General features: G+C 37.0%; 1 protein-coding gene across 1 annotated transcript in view; it reads left to right on the top strand.

Moving 5' to 3' along the window:
- Nucleotides 1-22982, top strand: part of LOC126298103 (uncharacterized) — a 42104-nt gene extending 19122 nt beyond the window's left edge. Inside the window, exon 7 of the mRNA XM_049989425.1 lies at nt 22562-22982. Within this exon, the coding sequence (XP_049845382.1) occupies nt 22562-22684 (123 nt within the window). The 3' untranslated portion in view covers nt 22685-22982. The remainder of the gene's footprint in view (nt 1-22561) is intronic.
- Nucleotides 22983-24695: the final 1713 nt, after the last annotated feature.

The raw sequence follows: 24695 nt of genomic DNA, 5'->3' as shown, positions 1-24695 counted from the left end.
AAGAGCAAATGCCATGTCTGTGTCATCATATCATTGATGTCTCCAGCAGCTTGTGAGAGGGGAATTATCATCACATGGCCCTGGCCACGTACATCAAAAGTCTCTATGTTGTTTACACCATACTTTTCTGACCTGGCTGTACATTGCATTTCAACTGGACTGCATTCTGGATTCTTGTTCAAGGGATTATTGATTCATTTGCTTGATCTTGGGTTAGTCTCTTGACATGTTCTAAAACTTAAACAAACCCATCATGGACTGAAATAGGCAAGTGTATACAGCATATCCATATTTCCTGTGTAATAAAATTTATGAGAATTGGAACTTAAACAGTAGCCCTCTTATCGGAGTCTGAAACATACTCCATTAAAATATAAAGTACCAAATATGTATGGCAAAGGTATAACAGTTCATAGTGTTATCACCCCAGAGCAGAAAACCACATGCAGGACAGCCATGTCCTGTGCCATTGGTACTGAACTTCATTCCTATTGTGCACAAGTGGATGTTCCAGATTTCATGATGGGCAGCAGGTGGTAGGGGTTTTAAAAACATTTTCATAAGATTTTCTTAAAATTTTGACATAAAGTTTTGGCAGTTAATTATTATTACATGGTTTAACTCACTGTAACTCTGCTTTATAAATTTTATAGAGTATAGTTACTTCTGTACTTTATAAATCATTGTTACTGTAGAACTGGTGGGTGGTTAGAAAATTTTGCCACTGATAGAGATATAAAAGTGGGTAGTAGATAAAAAGTATTGACTACCTCTGTCCTGTACAGATCTTAGTAAGTTTTTATCCCACTATTGTGTCTGAAGGATGAACGTGATGGACATGTAGTGGGTTTCAGTGCCCACAGCTTGATGCCCCTCAGTTGCAGCCACTTCTCCTCCCATATATGGTTGACATTTTGGTTCACAGCAAGCCGTAATCTGTTGGGAAATGGTATATAGTTCTACACTTTCACCTGTATAGGATTCTTTGGCTGCTATGTCAGCTTGCTGGTTCTTCTTTATTACCAAATGCCCTGTTACCATGCAGAGTAACATTGACTTTCATATGGTACTGCTGGGTACATTTGTTAAAGACTTGTAGACAAGCTCAAGTATTGTGGCATGAGTGGGACAGTACACAAATGGTTTAATTCATACCTAACTGGAAGAGTGCAGAAAGTTGCAATAAGCAGTTCTCATAATATTCAAAGATCAGCACATTCTTCAAACAGGAGAACTATCAAGAATGGGGTTCCACAAGAGCCGGTCTTGGGTCCTTTGTTGTTCTTAACATATATCAATGACTTGCCATTTTATATTCATGAAGAGGCAAAGTTAGTTCTCTTTGCTGATGATACAAGTATAGTAATCACACCTGACAAACAAGAATTAACTGATGAAATTGTCAATAATGTCTTTCAGAAAATTACTAAGTGGTTCCTTGTAAACGGACTCTCACTGAATTTTGATAAGACACAGTACATACAGTTCCGTACAGTAAATGGTATGACACCATTAATAAATATAGACCTTAATCAGAAGCATATAGCTAGGTAGAATATTCAAAATTTTTAGGTGTGTCCATTGATGAGAGATTAAATTGGAAGAAACACATTGATGATCTGCTGAAAAGTTTGAGTTCAGCTACTTATGCAATAAGGGTCACTGCAAATTTTGGTGATAAACATCTTTGTAAATTAGCTTACTACGTGTATCATCACTCATTCCTTGTGTATGGCATCATATTATGTGGTAATTCATCACTGAGGAATAAAGTATTTATTGCACAAAAGTGTGTAATCAGAATAATAGCTGGAGTCCACCCAAGATCATCCTCCAGACATTTATTTAAGGATCTAGGGATATACACAGTAGCTTCTCAATATATATACTCTCTTATGAAATTTGTTATTGACAACCAAACCCAATGCAAAAGTAATAGCAGTGTGCATAACTACAATACTAGGAGAAAGGATGATCTTCACTATTGAAGATTAAATCTAACTTTGGCACAGAAAGGGGTGAATTATACTGCCACTAAAGTCTTTGGTCACTTACCAAATAGTATCAAAAGTCTGACAGATAACCAACAAGTATTTAAGAAGAAATTTAAAGAATTTCTGAATGACAATTCCTTCTACTCCATAGAGGAATTTTTAGGTATAAATTAAGGGAAAAAAAGAAAAAACAAACAAAAAATTATAAAAAATTAAAAAAAATAAATAGTTGTTATATTAATTTAATTATGTTGTTAAATTAACTTAATTATGTCATGTATTGGAAAATTTGACTCGTTCCACATCATTAAGAAATATCGTATTCGTGATCCATGGAACTTGTATTAATCTAATCTAATCAGTGAATCAGAGCAGATGAGGTTCATGTTCACTTGATGTCATCTTATCTGTTCCACTGCCTTCAGATTTGGCTAATGCTAAATATGGTAAAATGTAAACAGGTCTGGTAAGCCAACCACTATAACACAGTTAGGAAAATTACTGAGAAACCAAGAAATTCTTGTTTTCTCCAGTCTACACTCCAGCCTGTTAGCATATTCTGTGATCTGGTTTATGCTTTTTATAATATTTTGCTGAGGAAATTGGAATAATCTGTGTTAAATACAAGCATATTTCTCCCTTGCCTACACTGGGAATGAATCTGGAGCATCCATCATTGCAGCCATAGTAGGCAACTTGGAAATACTCTGGTAATCTGAAGGAGGGAAAGTGAGGATGTACTCTACCCTTGGCATAAAGTAATAATATTTGCCTTGCACATTTCTACAAAATGTTCTTTGCTTGGACTGATATGGACTTTTGTTTGGAATGATGGAGGACTACTGAAAAGTCCTTTTAGGTTGGGCAAGCAACGCTATAGGCAAAGGAAGAAATATTGTACACCAACCGCAAAATTAATAGTTACTGCCTGATGTTAAGTGGTGGCTTGCCAACTTCTACATAAATCCACATTCTAGAACAATTTGAACCTGGTTACGGCAGTCAAAATTTGTTCTCTCACTGCAAATTCTCCACCTCAAACTTATCTCCATTTAACTCATTAATGATTCATTGATGCATCAGGATATGTCCCATCAACCAATCTCTTCTCTTAGTCAAGTTGTGCCATAAATTTCTTGTTGCCTCAATTTGGTCCAGTAATCTCCTCATCAGCTATCCAGTTTATCTATCTAGCCATCAGCGTTCTCCACAAACACAAAATATCAAAAGCTTATTTTCTCTTCTTCTCAGAACTATTTACCTTTCACAGTTACTTTTTTACCAGGATACATTCCAGAGAGACTACCTGATATTTAAATTTATATTCAACATTAACAAATTACTGCTTTTTGAAAACATTTTTCTTGCTATTGCCACTCTGTATGTTGTATACTTTATGCTTCACTATCATACCACACTTTGCTACCATAACAGCAAAACTCATCTGCAGCTTTTAGTGTCTCGTTTCAAAATGTAATTTCCTCAGTGTCACCTGATATAATTCAGTTACAATCAATCATCCTTGTTTTATTTTTGTCAATGTTTATCTTGTACCCACTTTCCAAAACACTATTCATTCCATTCAATAGCTTTCCCATGTTCTTTCCTGCCTCTGATAGAATGATGTCATCACTAAAACTCAAAGATCTAATTCTTCTCACTGAACTGTAGTTCCCTTTTCAAATATCTTCTTGGTTTACATCACATTTCACTCAATGTACAGAATGAATAATAAGAAGGGTAGGTTACAACACTCTCTCACTCCATACTCAACCACTACTTAGTTTCCATTTCCCTTGCTAACCCCCTGTGATCTGCTTTCTGTTTAAGTTGTAATACAAACATAAAAAATATATTTTCATCACCTCGGTTCCAAGTGTTACGGAACCTGACCAGAAAATTTGAATACAGATCAGCATAAACACCATTTCCACCCTTTTAATTGCTCATGAAATCTGCATATTGCATGTTGTACCACCATACAGTAAGACCTTTGGAGGTGGTGGTCCAGACTGCTGTACACACCAGTACCTTTAATACCCAGTAGCACATACTCTTGCATTGATGCATGCCTGTGTTTGTCACGGTATACTATCCACAAGTTCATCAAGGCACTGTTGGTCCTCAATGGTGATTTGGCGTAAATTCCTCAGAGTGGTTGCTGGGTCACGTCGTCCATAAACAGTCCTTTTCAGTCTATCCCTGCCATGTTCAATAGGGTTAATTTCTGGAGAACATTCTGGACACTCTAGTCAAGCGATCTCGTTATACGGAAGGAAGTCATTCACAAGATGTGCATGATGGGGGTGCAAATTGTCATCCATGAAGACGAATCCCTCTTATGTACTTTCCATGACCACCAGCAGTGTACAATGGCCCCACATAATGCCACCCAAGAACAGCAGGGGACCTCTACCTTTCTGCACTCACTAGACAGTGTTTCTAAGGCATTCAGCCTGACCTGGTTGCCTCCAAACATGTCTCCGATGATTGTCTGGTTGAAGGCATATGCGACACTCACTGGTGAAGATAACATGATGCCAATCCTGAGTGGTCCATTCAGCATGTTGTTGGGTCCATCTGTGCTGTGCTGCATGGTGTTGTGGTTGCAAAGATGGACCTTGCCATGGAGGTCGGGGGTGAAGTTATGTATCGTGCATCCTGTTGCACACAGTTTAAGTTGTAACACAACGACCTGTGGCTGCACAAAAAGCATTATTCAACATGGTGGTGTTGCTGTCATGGTTCCTCTGAGCCATAATCCATAGACAGTGGGAATCCACTGCAGTAGAAGCCCTTGGGCAGCCTTAGTAGGGCATGTCATCGACAGTTCCTGTTTCTCTGTATTTCATCCATGTCTAAACAACATCACTTTGGCTCACTCCAAGACACCTGGACACTTGCATTGTTGAGAGCTTTCCCTGGAACAAAGTAACAATTCAGACATGTTTGAACTGCATTATTGACCATCTAGACATGGTTGAACTACAGGCAACATGAGCCATGTACCTCCCTTCCTGGTGGAATGACTGGAACTGATTGGCTGTCAGTCCCCATCTGTCTAATAGGCGCTGCTCGTGCATGGTTGTTTACATCTTTGGGTGGGTTTAGTAACGTCTCTGAATAGTCAAAGGGACTTTGTTTGTGATACAATATCCTTAGAGAACGCCTGTCTTCAGAAGTTCTGGGAACCGTGGTGATGCAAAACTTTTTTTAAAATGTTTGTATAATCTTCCAATCCTTGCATTGCATCCCTGGTACCTACAGATTGTCGCAGAGCGTAATGCCAATAATACTGTCAAAAACCTATAGACATACAAATTCTCTAAACGTAGGTTTACCTTTCCTTAAACTTTCTTGCATGTCCTTACTTTTCTGCAAAAGCTCAGGACTGAATTTCCCTTAGGTCAGCTTATAGTAGCTGTACCATTCTTCTGTGAATAAGTTGTGTCCATACTTTGTGACAATGACTATTTAAACTGATGGTTTCTTAATACTCACACCTGTATAAGCCTGCCTTCTTTTTGTATTCGTGCTGAAGTTTAGGGTATTTCACCTACCCCATTTATCTTTAGCTGCAAGTGAAATAGTTTCTTCATGACTGACTTTCCAAATGATATCAACCTTTCTTAGGGAATGAAATTAAAGTGAAATCAGACCTTTAGCTGCTTACAGGCATTGATAAATATCAATGGGGACAGTTTAAAATGTGTGCCCCCGTCTGGGACTTGAACCCATGAATTCCAGCTTACAAGGCAGGTACTCTATTCATCTGAGCCATCAAGGATATAGAAGATAGTGATCTTGCAGATACCTATTTCTGCCACATTACTTGAAAGACGTGCATTCCCAGCGTACTGTCCACATACAACATTTGCACTGTCCCTACCCACTATACTCATTACTAAGGGCAGTCAATCTACTGATTCCCGTAAGAGTTCGGGCAATGTGAGTGCATCCTCACTGAAGAAGATCATTAGCCATTAAGCCTTATCTACATGAATATGGTACCTGTTCTTTCGGACATGTCCAAAAGAAAGTTCATGACCAATAAATTGTTGTCAGGGTCCACATCTGCCCCTGCGAATGTCTCGCATGTAAAACCTGGTTCCTAAATCTCTGTCTTAGCATTATATAATCTATCTGAAACCTTCTGGTGTCTCTAGGTTTCTTACACATATACAATCTTCTTTCATGAGTCTTAATCACAGTGTTAGCTATGATTAAGTTATGCGCTGTGCAAAATTCTACCAGATGGCTTCCTCTTTAATTTCTTATGCCCAGTCCATATTCACCCACTACTTTTGCTTCTCTTCCTTTTCCTACTATTGAATTCCAGTCCCACATGACTATTAATTTTCATCTCCCTTAATTCTCTGAATAATTTCATTTATCTCATCATACATTCCTTCAATCTCTTCGTCATCTGCAGAGCTAGTTGGCATTTTAACTTCTACTACTGTTGTAGGTGTGGGCTTCGTGTCTATCTTGGTTACAATAATTCAATCACTGTGATGTTGATAGTGGCTTACCCACATTCCTATTTTTAGACATTATTAAACCTACTCCTGCATTACCCATATTTGATTTTATATTTATAACCCTGTATTCACGTGACCAGAAGTCTTGTTCCTCCTGCCACCAAACTTCTCTAATTCCTACTATATCTAACTTTCATCCTGTCCATTTCCATTTTTAAATTTTCTAGCCTACCTGCCTGATTAAGGGATCTGACTTTCCATGCTGTGATTCACAGAACATCACTGTGGATTGTCCTGATAACAGTCTCATCCTGAGTAGTCCTGGCACGGAGATTTGAATGGGGGACTATTTTACCTCCGGAATATTTTACCGAAGAGGACGTCATCATCATTTAACCATACAGTAAAGTTACATGCCCTCAGGCTGCAATTTCCCCTTGCTTTCAGCCATTTGCAGTACCAGCACAGCAATGCTGTTTAGGTTGATGTTGCAAGGCCAGTTCAGTCAATCATCCAGGCTGTCACCTTTGCAACTACTTCACCAAGCCTTCCCCTTCATTCAAGGTAGTAGGAACTTTGCTGATGGATGCTCACCACTAGACCTTTCATGGTTTGTCTCTAAGGTTGTATCTTCAAGAGTTGTGAGATAAACTTGTAAGTTCTGTTTGTTGAATGCTAGAGAAACTGTTTTGTAGCAGCTTCACAACTGCAAGTGCACTTGCATGTGCAGGTGTTTGTGGCAACTTCAGCTGGCATTGTCTGCATTGATGACTCCTGTATGTCTGCTTGTGTCTGTGTATGTGCGGATGGATATGTGTGTGTGTGCGAGTGTACACCTGTCCTTTCTTTCCCCTAAGGGAAGTCTTTCCGCTCCTGGGATTGGAATGACTCCTTACCCTCTCCCTTAAAACCCACATCCTTTCGTCTTTCCCTCTCCTTCCTGAAGAAGCAACCATCGGTTGCGAAAGCTAGTAATTCTGTGTGTGTGTTTGTGTGTTTTGTTCTTGTGCCTGTCTGCCGGCGCTTTCCCGCTTGGTAAGTCTTGGAATCTTTGTTTTTAATATATTTTTCCCATGTGGAAGTTTCTTTATATATATATATATATATATATATATATATATATATATATATATATATATATATATATATATATATATATAATGGTTTGTAACTGATCTGATCTGGTGATGTGCCTTTGATGGTCTCATCATCTATGGTCTTGAATCAGTCATCTGCTATTAATGGGTTGGAATCACATATATTAAAAGACATATACTACACTGTAGCACATAGTAATCAATTCCTTCAAATTTATTAAAATGCAATTTTCTGTTCTGGTGATCTTTTTAGCAATCTATAATCTAAATATTTTATTCAGACTGGTAATGTACATTGATTAATCTACAGTCTCACATGTCATTGGTGACAAATTAGGTCAAAGACGCACCAATATTCTACTTATATACAGTTTCCTAATCACTGATGTTAATTTTTGATACCTCCCGACTATACATATTGTTGTGAACGTGCAACTGATTATAACATGATGTGCACTTTTTGATAACTAAACCAGGACTTGCTGATACTAACATCTGAAACACAGATCTTGACAATTTAGTTAGTAGACACTGACTGAAAGAAGGATTGTCCTGCAGAACTGTTTACAGATTTGTGTCCATGAATAATAGTTACAATTTGTTGTTGTATTGCACCATTTAACAGTAAAGGTAGCAAAATATGAGGTTACAAATTGATAGCAAAACAACAAGTCTGTTTAACATGATCTGGGTAATGAGACAATTAACAAAATTATGGGCACTCCTTCCTCAAGTGTTTCCACAGAATTCTAAAAATGATTCTTTTAATGAGCTCTAATGAAAGTAGGCAGTTTTGAAATCAGAAAAATCTGGGCTAAAAAACTGTAGTACTCAATTCAGGAAATCAGCATTTTTTAACTTTCTGAATTATGAATAATTTTTTAAACACAGCTTTTTGGGAAAGGTGAGATGTTTATGGAGAAGTGGAAGAATGGAATAAGAGGGCTTTAAAATGAGCTATACTACTTTATCCATAAACATGCATTAGCTCTCTACTAAATTCATCTCCATGTGTACTTGATGAATGTTAAATCATGCATATGTCCTCATAAAAATTATCTCTGGGTAAACTAATTACAGTGATAGTTTCAGTAGTTGGGAAGTTATTTCATGAATAATAAATTTTTATGATTTCCTGCTTGAACAAGAAATTAGCTAATTTATATTACAGCAGTATGCGTGAGACCTTAGTTTCTCCTGGCATATGCAATGTTCAGATAACTTACGGGAATCCAACAATGTAACATCATCAGGATGACAGGAGCACAGCCTTTGATTTTCCAAGGAATTTTGCCCTGAAAAGGGAAGGATGTGCTCCTGTCTAAATATAGATGATGTCAGTCAGCTTCATTCCCATAAGCTATTTGAACAGTTGGATATGTGTCATTCATAAAATGAGAATAAAGAAAAAAATTATATTGCTATCAGGACTGCTCCAAGGGCAAGTAGTTTGGTCCCATCTTGATTTGTTACAGATTCTCTTCGTTAACTCTACCTCCTGAATTTTCTTTTCACGCAGAAAAAAATGGAGCCGTAACTGCCAGTTTTTCCTGGACAGTAAATCAGGAAATCAGCTTCACAAGGGAAATACTCTACTTCAATGCAAATATTGTGAACTTCATCTCCCATCTTTTCTATTCTTCCCGGAAACTTGGTGGTCATTGCTGTAGAGAGCGTAGTTGCCTTTGTGTTTGACACAGAACATATAATACGCATTTTGACCACTTTTTTGCAAGTTGTCCATCATTTGAGTGCTGTAGTGATGTGTCTGTAGTGCTGTTTTGCTCTCAGAAGTACACCCATCCCTTTTGGAATTTTATTAGACATAGTATTCCCAAGAGAATTTCAAGCTCCTCCCACATAGAGTCCTGCCTGCCTCGGTAAACTGTTCGTAACTTAGGTGCAGTAGGTTCTCGAGAAATTGTCACCTGATGACTATTTCACAACAGCAGCCATCCACCATTCACCACATAGCACACCTTAAGACTGCTTTTCTTGAAATAGAAGTTTGTACTACCCCCATGTTTTAGGCAGTTTAAGACAAGATTCCCACTCCCTCTTAACAGACTTCATTCTACTGCCTTATTTTGTGATGCTTGCCAAAATATGTTCAAATGGTTACACAAAATTGGTAACACTCACCAGACTCCACCTCAGGAAGAACATGTTTGTCAAAGTCATACTCCACCAACAAAGACTTGAGGTGGAGTCACCTAAGTGACTCAAGATGACATGGCACATCAAATGTGTGTTATAGCATCCAAGTAATAAATGAAGAATATGGTTACCAGTGTGAATTTCAACAACAGTAGTTATGTGAGCTTTTTTGGACATGGTACCTGAAGTGTCATGGATACATTTCCCTGATGATGCTGTTGTTCTTAGACTTACACTGAAATACTATTTGTAACTTTAGTTGCACTCTCTAATTCTTTACAGAAGACACAGTAATCTGAATGAGTTATTAATGATAAAAATGGAACAAAATGTACCAAGTCTGATTCGATATCTATCTGCTACAATGGCATTATGAGATCTATCTGCTGCAATGACTTGTAAATAACTCCTGGTCTAGAGGAATGTAAAAATGCTGCAAATAATGACAATAGTATTAATGTTACACAAGTAGAGTCAATGACATGCTACAGACGCCTTGTAGTAACAGCGTATAAAGTAGAATGAACTGAATCAGTCAGTTGTTGATCAAGCAAAGTTATTTAGTTAGTTACTTTCATGTTCCATGGATCATGTTGCACGATAAATCATCATGATGTGGAACAAGTCATTTTACATTCATATTGCAAATTAATTTGTACATCTATTTGTACTCTAAATATCACATAATAATAATAATAATAATAATAATAATAATTATTATTATTATTATTATTATTATTATTATTATTATTATTATTATTGTTCCCCAAAATGAAAACAAGATATACAGATTGATTTAGCAATTCCTACCCATCACCTTTTACACAATACAAACATATAAATTCTTCTACTGAATAGAAGAAGTTATCAAGCAGAAATTTTTTCAATTTGTTTTCAAAATTTACCTTGCTGTCTGTTCGAGATTTTATATCACTTGGCAAGTGGTCAAAAATTTTTGTTGCAGCGTTGTGCACCCGTTTCTGTGCTAAGGAGAATCGTAATGTTGAGTAAAAAATTTCATTTTTCTTCGAATATTGCAATTATGTACCTCATTGTTCCTTTTGAACTATAGTGGATTATTTACAACAGACTTCACAAGGAAATAAATATACTGTGAAATATTAGTCAGAACGCTCAACTCCTTAAACAGATGTCTACAAGATGGTCATGGGTGAGCACGGCATATTATTTTTACAGCACGTTTTTGGGCAATGAAGACCCTCTTTCTCAAAGATGAGTTACCCCAGAACATTTTTCCATGTGACATTACTGAATGAAAAATAGCAAAATATGTCAAATTACTGATTTCTCTCCCCTCAAAATTTGCTCTGACTCTAAGTGCAAATGTGGCTTAACCAAGTTGTTTTATGAGTTCTAAAATGTGTTTTTCCAATTTAAATTCTCATCAGTATGTACACCTAATAATTTTTAAGTATCCACCTTATGTATTATTTCATCACCATGTGTCAGACGTATTATTGGTACACTATCCTTAGAGGGGCAGAACTCAATATGATGTGTCTTTGTGAAATTCAGGGTGAGACCATTTGCAGAAAACCAATCAACGATATTTCTGAGAACTTTGTTCGCCATTTCTTCCATTTCAGTGTGTATACTGTGAGTGATTACAATACTGGTGTCATCTGTAAAAAGAACTAATTCTGCTTGTTGTACGTTAGACAGTAGATCATTTACATATATGAGAAACAATAGTGGACCTACGATTGAGCCTTGAGGAGCCCCATACATGATTTCTCCCCAGTCTGACATTTCTTTTGGTTAGATATGACATGATCCATTGGTTGGCTATATAACATCAGTCCCATAAAATTTCAATTTATTTATGAGGATACTATGATTCACACAATCAAATGCCTTGTATAGGTCACATAAAATACCTGCTGGTGCTATTTTGTTATTTAATGCTTGTAATATGTGGTGTGTGAACATCTAAATGGCGTTCTCAGTAGAGCAGCCCTTCTGAAACCTAGATTGTGACTTGCTGAGGATATTATTATTACAAAGGTGAGATACTATTCTTGAATAAATCACCTTCTCAAAAATTTTGGAAAATGATTTCAGTAGTAAAACTTCTTGGTGGTTACTGACACCACTTTTATCACCTTTCTTCAAGAGTGGTTTAACAATGGCATATTTTAGTCTCTCTGGAAAACTGCCTTGAGTTAGTGATGCATTATATATTTCAGACAATACCCGATTTATTACATGTGAACAAATCTTTAGTACTCTATTGAAAACACCATTAAAACTAGAAGAGCTTTTATTCCCAAGAGAATTTATGACCCTCTTAAATTCAGATGTAGACATTGGTGGTACATTCATATGATGTACTTTTGACGAAGTTACTTCTTCAGCGAATTACTGTGGTGTTTCTATTGAACTGTTGGTTTCTATGCTTTCTTCTATGTTTAAGAAATTATTAATAGATACATTTTCTAACTGTGATGTGTCATTTATAGCACTCCCATTCAATTCAATAGTACTGTTATTCTCTTCTGTGGTTGGTTGTCTTGTCTCTTGCTTCACTATATTCCATATTGCCTTAACTCTGTTGTCTGACATACTGATATCTGACATTATGTGCACGTTTTTTGATTTTTAATAGCCTTTCTTAGTTATTTTTTGTAGTGTGCAACTACTGCAGGGTCTCTATTTGTTCTTGCCAAAAGATACATTTCTCTTTTACTTTCACAAGATGATTTAATCTCCTTAGTGATCCATGGTTTTTTTACATGACTGTTTTGTGTCTCTTCTGATTGGCTTATGCAGAAAGCTATTTTTAAATACTGATATGAATTTATCTTGGAATAGATTAAATTCATTATTGGCATTTTTTCTTTATAAATTTCATCCTAGGTCGTTTCTTGTAAACTACTCTTAAAAACATTTGCCCTGTAGTCATTAATGATTCTAATTGACTTCCACGAAAGTGTATCCACACTGTAGGGGACTATGTCATTTGCCCTAACTAACTGTGCATCATGATCAGAGAGAGCATTTGTTACTGGGTAAACAGTAATTTTGTTGTTTTATGCCTCATCAAAGAAAACATTGTCAATTGGGACCTACTGTCTGCATCCACACGTGCTGGAAAGTGAAATATTCAGAACAAATTCTAGGATCCAAATAAGGTTTCTTGATCACTTTTCCTATCAGACCACTACCTGCTTTCTGATGTCTGACAGACAGCACAGTAAGAAATCCACGTTCCTAATAAATAATTCAAAATTTCCCAGTGGGGATCTATATACTGTTACAATGAAAAGTGAACTGTTTTTCAGCATTAATTCACATGCACACACTTCTATGTGCTGATCAGTACAAAATCTGCTGGTGTCAATGCTTTTGAATTTGTGTTCTGTCTCAATATATGTAACACCTCCTTCGCCTATATTAGTTCTGCATGAGTAAGCTACTACAGTGCAATCTTTTATATGTAATTTATCTAACCCTTTGGTTATGTGGTGCTCAGACAGACACAGAATGTGTATCTTTTCCTCTAAATTTTGCAAACAGGCAAGAAGCTCTTCTACCTTATTACTCAATCCTCTAACTTTAGGTGGAATAAGCTAACCTTACTTTCCCATGTATTATTTAGCGGCTCTTTGGTTATAGTGACTTCTTTCAGAATGGGGTGCCTAAGACTTGATTCTAACCTAAAAAAGATTCCCCTCAGACACCAGTAACCACTGGGCTCTTACATTATATCCCTGTAATTATGTGGAGGCTGTTCAAACCATGTTGCTTGATGCTGACAAAGAAGGTTGCTTCAAAACAATAATTAATTTCATACCGCAATTTTGCTAGAGCGCATGTAGTCATGTTCACTTGTGGTGGACACTGAGTGTACATCAAGAAGGAAAGTGTAAGCAGTCAGATTCTTGTCTGTGTCATGGGAAAGTGTACCAGTAATGGAAATGTTGAGAAATGTCAGCTGGAAGACACTGAAAGACATAAATCAGTAAACAGCTTAGTATAGAATGTGCTCTATACATACACATATAAAAAAAAAAGTTTTGCATCACACCATTTCCCAGAACTCCTGAAGATAGACATTGACTGTGGACATTATATGACAGACACAGTCCCTTTGACTGTTCAGAGATGTCACTAAACCCACCCAAAGATGCAAATAACCATGCTTGAGCAGCGCCTATTAGACGCAGGGGGTCTGACAGCCAATCAGTTCCACTCATTCCACTATGAAGGAGGTACACACCTCGTGTTGTCAGTAGTTCAGCCATACCTAGACGGTCAATACTGTGGTTTGGTCATGTCTACAGTGTTACTTTGTTACAGCAAGGGCTGTCAACAAAGGAAGTGTCCAGGCATCTTGCAGTGAACCGTACCGATGTTGTTCAGACATGGAGGAGATACAGAGAGACAGGAACTGCCAATGACATGCCTTGCTCAGGCCACCCAAGGGCTACTACTGCAGCGGGTGACCGCTACCTATGGATTATGGCTCGGAGGAATCATGGCAGCAACACCACCAAGTTGAATAATGCTTTATGTGCAGTCACAGGACGTTATGTTATGACTCAAACTGCGTGCATTAGGTTGCATGATGTACAACTTCACACCCAACATTCATGGCGAGATCCATCTTTGCAACCGTGACACCATGCAGCACAGATGCTGTACAGATGGACCCAACAACATGCTGAATGGACTGCTCAAGACTGACATCATGAAGTGTGTCACATACGCCTTCAACCAGACAATTGTCAGAGACGTGTTTGGAGGCAACCCGGTCAGGCTGAATGCCTTAGACAAACTGTCCAGTGAGTGCAGCCAAGTGGAGGTTCGCTGCTGTTGTTGGGGTGGCATTATGTAGGGGTAATGTACGCTGCAAGTGCTCATGGAAGGTGATGTAACAGCTGTACGATTCATGAATGCCGTCCTCTGACTGATAGGGAAACCATATCGGCAGCATATTGGCGAGGCATTCGTCTTCATGGACAACAATTCGTGCCCGTATCTTGCACATCTTGTGAATGACTTCCTCCAGGATAAGGACATTGCTTGACTAGAGATGCCAGCATGTTCTCCGGACATGAACCCTATCAAACATTCCTGGGATATATTGAAAAGTGCTGTTTATGGAAGCTGTGACCCACCATCCACTCTGAGGGATCTACGCCAAATTACCATTGAGGAGTGGCACAATCTGGACCAACACTGCTTTCATGAACTAGTGGATAGTATACCACAATGAAAACAGGCATGGATCAATGCAAGGTTATGTGCTACTGGGTATTAGAGGTACCGGTGTGTACAATCTGGATCACCACCTCTGATGGTCTTGCAGTATGGTGGTACAACATGCAATGTGTGGTTTTCATGAACAATAAAAAGGGGGGGAAATGATGTTTATGTTGATCTCTGTTCCCATTTACTGTACAGGTTCTGGAACTCTCGAAACTGAGGTGATGCTATATATATATATATATATATATATATATATATATATAGAAGTATGGTTAATGCTGGAGTCAACTTATGCAAACAGTATATATCTGAGTGGTGTCTGATCTGTCAGGCATCTCTGACAGAACAGACATCTCTTGTGTTGATGCAGCTGCTACATACATGTAAACATGAAATGTATGGAGGGTATGGAAATGGAAAGAATGGGTAGAGATTGTATGGCTTGCCAGACAGGGCACCATAGTTATGTAGTGAGAAAAGTAGAAAATTTGTACCAGAGCAGGACTCAACCCAAATTTACCACTTCTCATGACAAGTTGTCTTACCTGCTAATGCCATCAGGATGCAGTATCTGACTGACTAAATTTCTAACTTACCACATACTGAAATGTAGTGTCCCTCATCCATTCAGCTCTCTACTCACTGATACCAATTCATGTAGTAGTTCCAGTGATATTTGTGCATTCCCACTGAAACAAATGGCAAGGAACAAAAGGGAAAGAATGGGTGGGAAGTCGTGAGATTTAGCAGTACAGGCATTGTAGTAATTCAATGATGAAAGCTGAAAATTTTTTGTAGCTTCGGGACTCAAACCTAGTGTAGCATTTCTCATGAGCAGTTGTCTTAACCACCCACGACATGTCCAACAGAACAGACACAATTTGTGTATATAAATTTATGAAAAAGAGGGTAATGGCTCTTCAATATTTGTTCCAGTGTGTATGCACAAAAATCATCAGAACTCCTGCACAAATCAGGATTTGCAAGTAGAGAGTTCAAGGGACAAGGAATACTGCATTGTAGTGTGGGATAAGTTGGAAATTGGAGTCAGTCATAGACCATGACTGGATGGCCTGAGCAGTCAAGACAACTGCTCATGACAAGTGGTAAATCTAGTTTTGAGTCCTGAGTGGACGTGTGACAGAACAAACATGACAAATATATACATTTCTGAAAAAGAAGGTAATGGCTTCTTGATGTTTGTTTCTGTGTGAATATGCAAATATCATTAGAACTCCTGTGGGAATCAGGATTTTTGAGTAGAGAATTCAATGTACAGGGGACATAGTAGTACAGTGTGTGATAAGTCGGAAATTTGCATCCAGATAACAAAAGCAGTTAACCATCCACTCATAAGAAGCAGTAAATTTCGGTTTGAGTCCTGGTCTGCAACAAATCTTTGACTTTTGTCTTTATATTATCACACATCCTTTCCCTTTCCTTACCCTCCCTACTTTTCCTGCCTACATGTATTCAAACACTGCTGTGTAGGTACTCTGGCACCACATTTCACCTTTGTCATAGCCATCAGCAAGATGTGTACTTCCTTGCGTTGTTGTTTCTGTTATGTCCATTCAGTGTAACATTATTTGTGAATAGGAGTATTATGAACAATTTTATTGTTGTTTTTCATTACCATCATTAACACTAGCACACAGTAATGTATCTGAAAATATGTGCAGTGAATTATGTATGTCATGCTGGTGGGAATACAAACAACTTCTTTTTCTTCTATCGATATATTCGCGTACACAGGTATGGAAAACATAACAAAGGCACAGAAAACTTGTGATATCTTGGAAAACCTGCTTATTGGTAACAATAAATGTAAGAGGGTTAATCTCTGGGATGCTCTGTTGGACACCATATTACAAAATTTGGAGACAGTATTCAAAATTACATAATTCATACTCTGGATGTGGCCAACAAACTGTAGAGAAAGGGCCGGCCACTGGTGGCTGAGCTGTTCTAGGTGCTTCAGTCTGGAACCGCGCTACTGCTATGGTTGCAGGTTCGAATCCTGCGTCAGGCATGGATGTGTGTGATGTCCTTAGGTTAGCTAGGTTTAAGTAGTTCTAAGTTCTAGAGGACTGATGACCTGAGATGTTAAGTCCCATAGTGCTCAGAGCCACTTGAGCCATTTTTTGTAGAAAAAGGACAAATGATGTGATTATTGATTAATTTACACATTAAGCTGAGAGGTTTATAAATATTTATTTTTCATATTGAATGGGTGTAAAGTCTTGTGCAATGGATGAAAATTTCAAATTGGAAAACGACAAAGAAAAGTTGTGAAATTGAAATATTGAAGAATACCTCAAGTTGGACAAAGGTGGCAGTGATGGTGCTTTATTCCCAAAACATTTTAAGAAATTAAAGCAGGATTTTCCCAAAGACAAATAGGAAAAGAAGATGAAGAAGTTTTCCAGTTGTTTGAGGTATGGTCACCTCAAGTCCAACCATCCCAAGATCAAGAGTAATCAAACAAAGGAGGGTTCTAAAGGAGGAGACAAGACATTGTTTTGTGCACTTGCTGTGTCAGATTTCAAGCTGTTCATTCTAAAATGTACCAATCTTTTACTTGGCTAGTTATAGGTAACTGAAATTTGTAGGATCACCAATCACAGTATAAAATAGTCGTAATTATCTGCATGTGCCATCGTCAAGCAGCTCCAACTGCTCACTACACGAAGACCTCGCATCTGTTCAAGGACTGAAACTTGTGAATTTCGAAAAACTTTGCTTAGTAACTGTGCTATTGTTGAGTATTTGTCCCATTTTAAAGTCAGTTTGATTCTGAGTACAAATGGATTCAGGCAAACTGCAGCTTAAACAAGGTAGATGTTCATAAAAAAGCCAAAGTTCACAGTGCATATTGCCATGGTTGGCAGCATTGAAATTAGCTACTTGTACTATGCCCTCCCTTGTTACACTTGTGGTAGTTCAACTTCTCAGTCAAGCTGGTGTCACTGATTCCTCTCCAACCATTTTGTAGAGCTGCATCAGCAGCAGTGAAACCTGGGTAGCAATATCTTCTAGGGTGCATGTCATATGTAACAACAGCAATTGGTGTGTACATAAAAGATTTCCGTCTCAATTCAGTACCCTTCTCGAACTTTCATTTATCCCACAGTCTATTGACATCTCTCTGTACTATCTCCACAATATGTCTTTCCAACATAGTTTATCCTTGAAATAAAAATTACTTTTGGTTTAATGTGATTTTTGTTGATTCTGCATTTAATTCTGGATTAATTTTGTTTCTTATTTCATTTGAATGACACCATCTTGCTCTAAACATGTTAATGTTTCTCCTTGGTATTCTAAGATATGAAGAGTGACTGACTTTCTCATTTGCAGCCCACCTGCTAAATGATTATGGTTTCTCATAACCAAACAAAATACTGACTGAGGTTCATAATAAAGTAATGTATTTTGAGGGACAACATTTTTATCTTTGAATGTTACCTTGACTTGAAAAGCAGCATAAACGTATGTATACGATACCCATAGATCTAAGAAAACTTTTATTGCAGACTTGTTCATATACAACAAAAGTTTGTAAGTTGATAGGATTTAATGCTATTTCCGCCTGTGTTGCACAAAATTGTCCATTTTAAAGCAGAGCATTAGACAGTTGTAGTGGCTACTCCATAGTTTCCCAACTATTCCTTGCACTAGTGCCCTGAGTCAAATGTGATTGTTCAAGAAAAGTCACTACTGTTTTGAGTACTTTGGTGTATCAAGGAGTCTTAAGCCTATTTGAAAACAACTGTTGTTTGCTAAGACCTACCCTTCAGAATTCTTCAAAATAAAGTTGTGCGAAATCTCAGTGGCTAAACCTTCATTTGTTTATGTAAGATGACCACTATTAGCATCCACTAAACAATGTTAAAACGTTGACCTCAGCAGCAGTAGCTTTAATTATGAATATAAGATGATCCCATATTTTTCAAATGATGAATTTTGGAAAAATCCTCATCTTGTGATAGGGTAAACACAGTATATTATGTACAGCAAGTTCCCATTTGCACTTTGCATTCACCTTTGAAGATGCATCTCTCAACTGTTTTGCCTCTGCACAGAGGACTGCCAGCTTCTTCTTGGTTGCTGTTTACATGTTGCCTCTACAGTTTATTGTGGCACTTACCATCCAACATCCAAGACTGATATCTGCTGCCAATGCTTTCAACATGCTCCCACCCCCTTTCCCTGATAGCCACAGAGTTCCCAGTGCCTCTATGGTTCCATGCAGAAGTACTATATCAAACATTACTGTGGATGGAATTGATTTCTTGCACCAAGTGTTACCTAGACATGTACTTGAGCACAAAGGTAAACTTACCTTCTACAACGGCAGTCTATATAGCACTAAGATGACACTGTCTTCTACTCTCTGAAGCTGGTTAATGTTTATAAGTAAAAAGCTTCATTAAATCTTTGCAAAATATTGAGAAAGCAAAAGTGCAGAATTGAGTAATGAATTGGGCTATCAAAGTGATAAATCTGGCATACCACATTAGTGTGGAAATTTAAAGTTACAGATACTTCAAAAGTTCTAAGATAATTCCATTTAAAGTTAAAATTCAGCAAATTAGATGTCAAAAAAGTATAAATGCGATTCCATTTAGAGTTCAAATTCAGAACTCTTGCACAAAATCCATGAAAAAGTCACTCAAAGATTTCAGTCCCTTTCAGCCATGACTGACTTTTGGTCATCAAACCGTATGGCCATGATTAAGTAATTCTCAAAGCCGATCTGACCACTGCCCTTAAATGGACATGGTCTGTCATAGCAAAATTCTCAAATTTACATTTAACTTCTTGCCACTATCCATATTACATACAATTGAAGACTAGAATTACACTAGCTTTCCTGCAGTGCCATTAGCTGTCTGCTGGAATCTTTGGTTTTCGTGTTATTTACATTTTAATCAGTGAGATCTTCAACTTACCCCTATTTGCTATTATTTATTATTGAATGCAATGAAATGTACATCACTGCTGACAGTACTATGATGTCTCATAAAGCCACCACATTAATGATGTGATATTTATTTTGCATTGGAAATACATTTTTTTTAATCTCACAGTTAACATACTGGCTCATAATTCAAGATCTATTGCATTACTAAAAACTCTGTATTTGTATTTTGACACGGCTATTCAAGTGCTTGCTATGGACGCTTGGTTATAGAAAATGGCTTAGGAGATGTAGAAGGACATTTTTCTGTCAAATTACTTAAAACATTTTGTAATTCCTTATATCAATAACTAGTTTCACACCTTACATATTCTGTAACTAAAGTACTATTCTGTCTTCTGATTGGACATTTAGATGCATTTTATCACATCATTTTTATCTCTCATTTGATGTAATTGTTTGTTTTCTTATTATGTTTGTTTGGATGACATGTATTTTGCGGTCTGGACATGGTTGTTTTGAGCTCTGGGTCTTGACCATGGGGAACCTCATCACATAGGTAATCAGCAATGGCCTCAATGTTTGTCACTTGCAGTAATTCTCCAGGGTTCCTGCTCCCCTTTTATTAGCTGGCGTATTTTATGGATTCTTCTTCACCAGTTTGGGAGAGTGAACTGTTATCTTTTAGCTGGCAAACTACTTCCACTGTATCAGTTTGCAATGGATGCTCACCTGTGTCAGGCCTCACTCATACTACATCTCTTGTCAAATGGATGCATGTTTAGCCACACCTGTCTGTAATGTCTTATAAATTTTTCGTGAGTGAAGATTTACTTTATAAGACACAAGAATACTAATATTAGAGGCCTGATGTTTTTTATAATATTCTTGTAAAATTGAAAGAGAAGTCAAGAGGTATGCAGGAGAAAGAGCTGAGAGCTAACTCTACAAGAAAATGATGATTAAAAACAAGATTTGAAAACCTGACATATTTCATGCCTTCCACTCAGTTTCATCACTTATGTGCTTCCATTCACTGTTTCCTTTATATACATCCTTTTACATAATATAATTTCACCAGTTTCCTAATTGCATTATTCATTAGAAGTTTAGATCAGATCTCCCTTTTATACTCTTTTGTTACACCCTTGTCATACAGCCGTTGATAAAATTTTCACCCGCATCTCGTGCTCGTGCGGTAGCGTTCTCGCTTCCTGCGCCCGGGTTCGATTCCCGGCTGGGTCAGGGATTTTCTCTGCCTCGTGATGTCTGGGTATTGTGTGTTGCCCTTAGGTTAGTTAGGTTTAAGTAGTTCTAAGTTCTGGGGGACTGATGACCATAGATGTTAAGTCCCATAGTGCTCAGAGCCATTTGAACAATTTGATAAAATTTTCTTTGAACCACAAATTATTATCCACTTTTGTATTGTATATAATGGTTTCAAAAATGTGTCTTCACTTATATTTGCTGTGGCTGCTAGTTGCATAATAGAACATTTGAGTGTAGCAATTTAGAGAAGCTTATGCTGTACATCTGTGAAACCTGCATATGTTCTCAGTAACTTTATGTTATGTGGCACTCTCTTGTTCTCTCTGACTGATAAGTTACACTAAAATATTATATAGTAGCTGTGGCAGTTAATGGACATAAATTGTGTCAACTGACAAATTTGATTCAGTCTTTGTTAAACACTTTTATCTTAGACAATCATCAATATTGTTTTGATTTATAATAAATTTTTACATCCAAATATATCACAAAACATCTAGCAGTTTGACATTTCCTTCTTTTGCTTGTTCCTTTATTCTTTCATTGTTTCAGTGAAGTCTCCTATATCATTTATCTGAATTAATTTACATGTCTTATTGTATGAAAAGTTAAGTATCCTGTGTGGTCTCAAACTGATCTTAACGTATCAGTGAGGATCCTTGTATTTACCACAGCATGGTGCAGCAAGTAACTGTTATGCACTGGTAACTGTTTTCTTTATGTGCCACTTACTAAGTTAGTATTTATAATGGTGGCTTAGCTGCAGTGCATAGGATACTGTAAAAATTTAAAAAAATATGTCACACATTGAATGTTACACATTTTAGCTCATACTGTTTCCCTTTTAGTGATCATTATGTTATTGGTTACACTACACAGCAACAGATTGCAGTCTGCATGGGATCACAAATTAGGACTTTTTATAGATTTTTCTGTGCATACAATTTATCTGACTGTTTGTTAACTTCATTTTCACAACTTTAAGGAACTGTCATATATTAAATGGTATTCTGAAATTGAAGAGCGGAAATTACTGGTCCATTATTTTTGGTATTGCAGAGGTTGAAAATACCCCTTCTATTGTAAGCTTTTATTATTATTATTATTATTTTCCAATACTTACATCATGACCAGTTTTGGGCTAATACATGTCCATCATCAGCTGTGATAATTTTGTGTTGTGATCCAGAGTGCCATGATGTAGAGTATAGGAGGCAGTGTACCACCAGTGAGCACAGAGGACACCTGATGATGGGCATGTAATAGCCCAAAACCAGTCATGCTTTCAAGAATTGGGAGAAAAAAGAATTTACAACTGAAGCAGTATTCTCAGTCTCGACTGTAATGCACAATTGGGAATATTTCTCCAGCAGGTTTGTTTGTATTTCTGGCATTGTTATTTTGCAGGTTGTATGCCACGTGAGGAAGTCTAAACTATTAAAGGACACAAAATCATATATCATAATTTTAGCTACACTGACAGTTCTTCTCTGTTTTATTTCTGCGTGCGTTCTAAGAACACATAATTGATAACAATGAAGACAACATTAGAACTGTCAGAGAAAGTATACCAACAGGTGAAAATACAACTGAAATGCATAAGAAAATCCTTCAGAGAGCTTTGTTATCAGATGATGTGTTTACTGATGCATACAGAGCTTGCCATAAAACTTGAAGCAGCATTGTGGGTTTCCCGGAATGAAACCAGATGACAACACAGCTGAAGAGACTACAGAGGAGATGTAAAACTGAATAACTCAGAACAAGAAATACGGTCTGGGATAAAGGATGTGACAGAGAGGGAACTGTAAGAAATATCACCATAGAAGTCTAGCATTAGGCAGTATTTGTAATTTGACAAATATTATCATTTCAAATTTGTAATAAAATTTTGATGTAACTGATAAATAAAAAATATTTCCTATTTTTGATTTCATTTTATTTTTGCCCTGTATCTGTCACAGTTGCAATAATGGTCATTTCTCTGTGGCAATTAGCATTTTCAATTCATAGTCCAAAACAAGTCACCACAAAGAAATGACTGTTATTGCTGCTATGATGGAAATAGGGAAAAATACAAATATTTCCTACCAATGTTGCTGGTCCTATGCTCTATTACAAATTAAAAACTTACACCTACAGTAAAAAGTCTTTTGCATTCTGAGATCAATGTCTAAACACAGCAAACCTGAAAATCCTAGCATACTCAAATCTAATTCACAAAATCTGAACATGTTAACTGTGCAGCAAATTATGAAGAATTTTAAGTGATTTGACACTTCAGAGAGAGCAACATAAGTAAATAGTAATGAAGCTAGGGTTACCAAATAGAAGACAATAGTAGCATTTATGGGGATGTGGAGTATAGGAACAAGGATACATGAAGAGATGTTATTTAAGAAACAAAAATGAGGCAGAAGGACATAAATGTAACCAAAACTAGAAAACATGAAATGAAAAAGAAGAAATTAAATGGAATAAAACAAAGAGAGGATCCTATATTAAAGGAGATTTTAAATAGTCAAACTGTAATCAAGAATTGTAACTGTACAACGGCATTACTACTTATGGAGGCAGAGCAGTTTAAGAGACTGGCTTCCACTTTACTCACATATTCAGCTCAGACAATTCTAGCAGGCAAGGATTCATAAGTTTTTGTGCTTATTGTTGTACTGGTTAGTTGGTATGAAAATTTTTATTTTCACGTATTCAACCATGTTTGAAGTGTTAAAAACTTTCATCGCATTGCCAAACTGGAAAAGTAATGGAATATCCATCTATTATCTGTATTACCTATGTCACTGGCAACATACATGTAACTCACGAATTAATTTTGTAGCAGCTTCTGGCAGTAATGTTCAGAACCAATTATTGTGATACACATGCATCAGATCCTTGGAGGTACATTTTATGCATGAACAGGACAGAATACAATCTCCTTTATTGAGTGATATGACAAATATTGGTGACATGTCAGTGAATACAGTTGTATGGGCACATAGGTATTTATGAAAAGAACACAAGAACTTCTTCCACACCATGATAACATTTATGTTTTAAATACTTTTCACTGTTTGCCTGTATAGCTTTTAGTTGGTAGTACTGGTACTTGGACAATATTTTATTGCTAAGTTTTATTGCCATAAAAATGTACTAGTTTCAAGCATGCTATTTCTGTAGCAGGGCAGCATGTGCCAGCAGTCTGAAAAAGACTTTGTCTCACAAACAAATGCAAAAAAATTTAGTTTGAAATTTTTTCCACAAAGAAGAGTGTTTTGTATACAAACCGACAAGCAACCACCATCAAGTAAAGGCTTTCATTTGAATAATGGTTTGCATAACTGCCTGTTTCTTGTTCCTATCACAACTCTGACTTTTTTATCCTTTTACATAGCTTTAACACTCTGACGAGGTCTGCTTTTTAAATCCCACAAAAAATTATGTCATGTCAGGCAACTGATATAAAATGTGGGCAATAAACAATTATATTAACATTGTGAGCTGACCATTAACATATAAATATTTTTATACCAGTTACAAT

Source organism: Schistocerca gregaria, chromosome X, assembly GCF_023897955.1.
Source record: "Schistocerca gregaria isolate iqSchGreg1 chromosome X, iqSchGreg1.2, whole genome shotgun sequence".
Lineage (NCBI taxonomy): Eukaryota > Metazoa > Arthropoda > Insecta > Orthoptera > Acrididae > Schistocerca > Schistocerca gregaria.
This window is presented reverse-complemented; position numbering and strand designations above follow the sequence as displayed.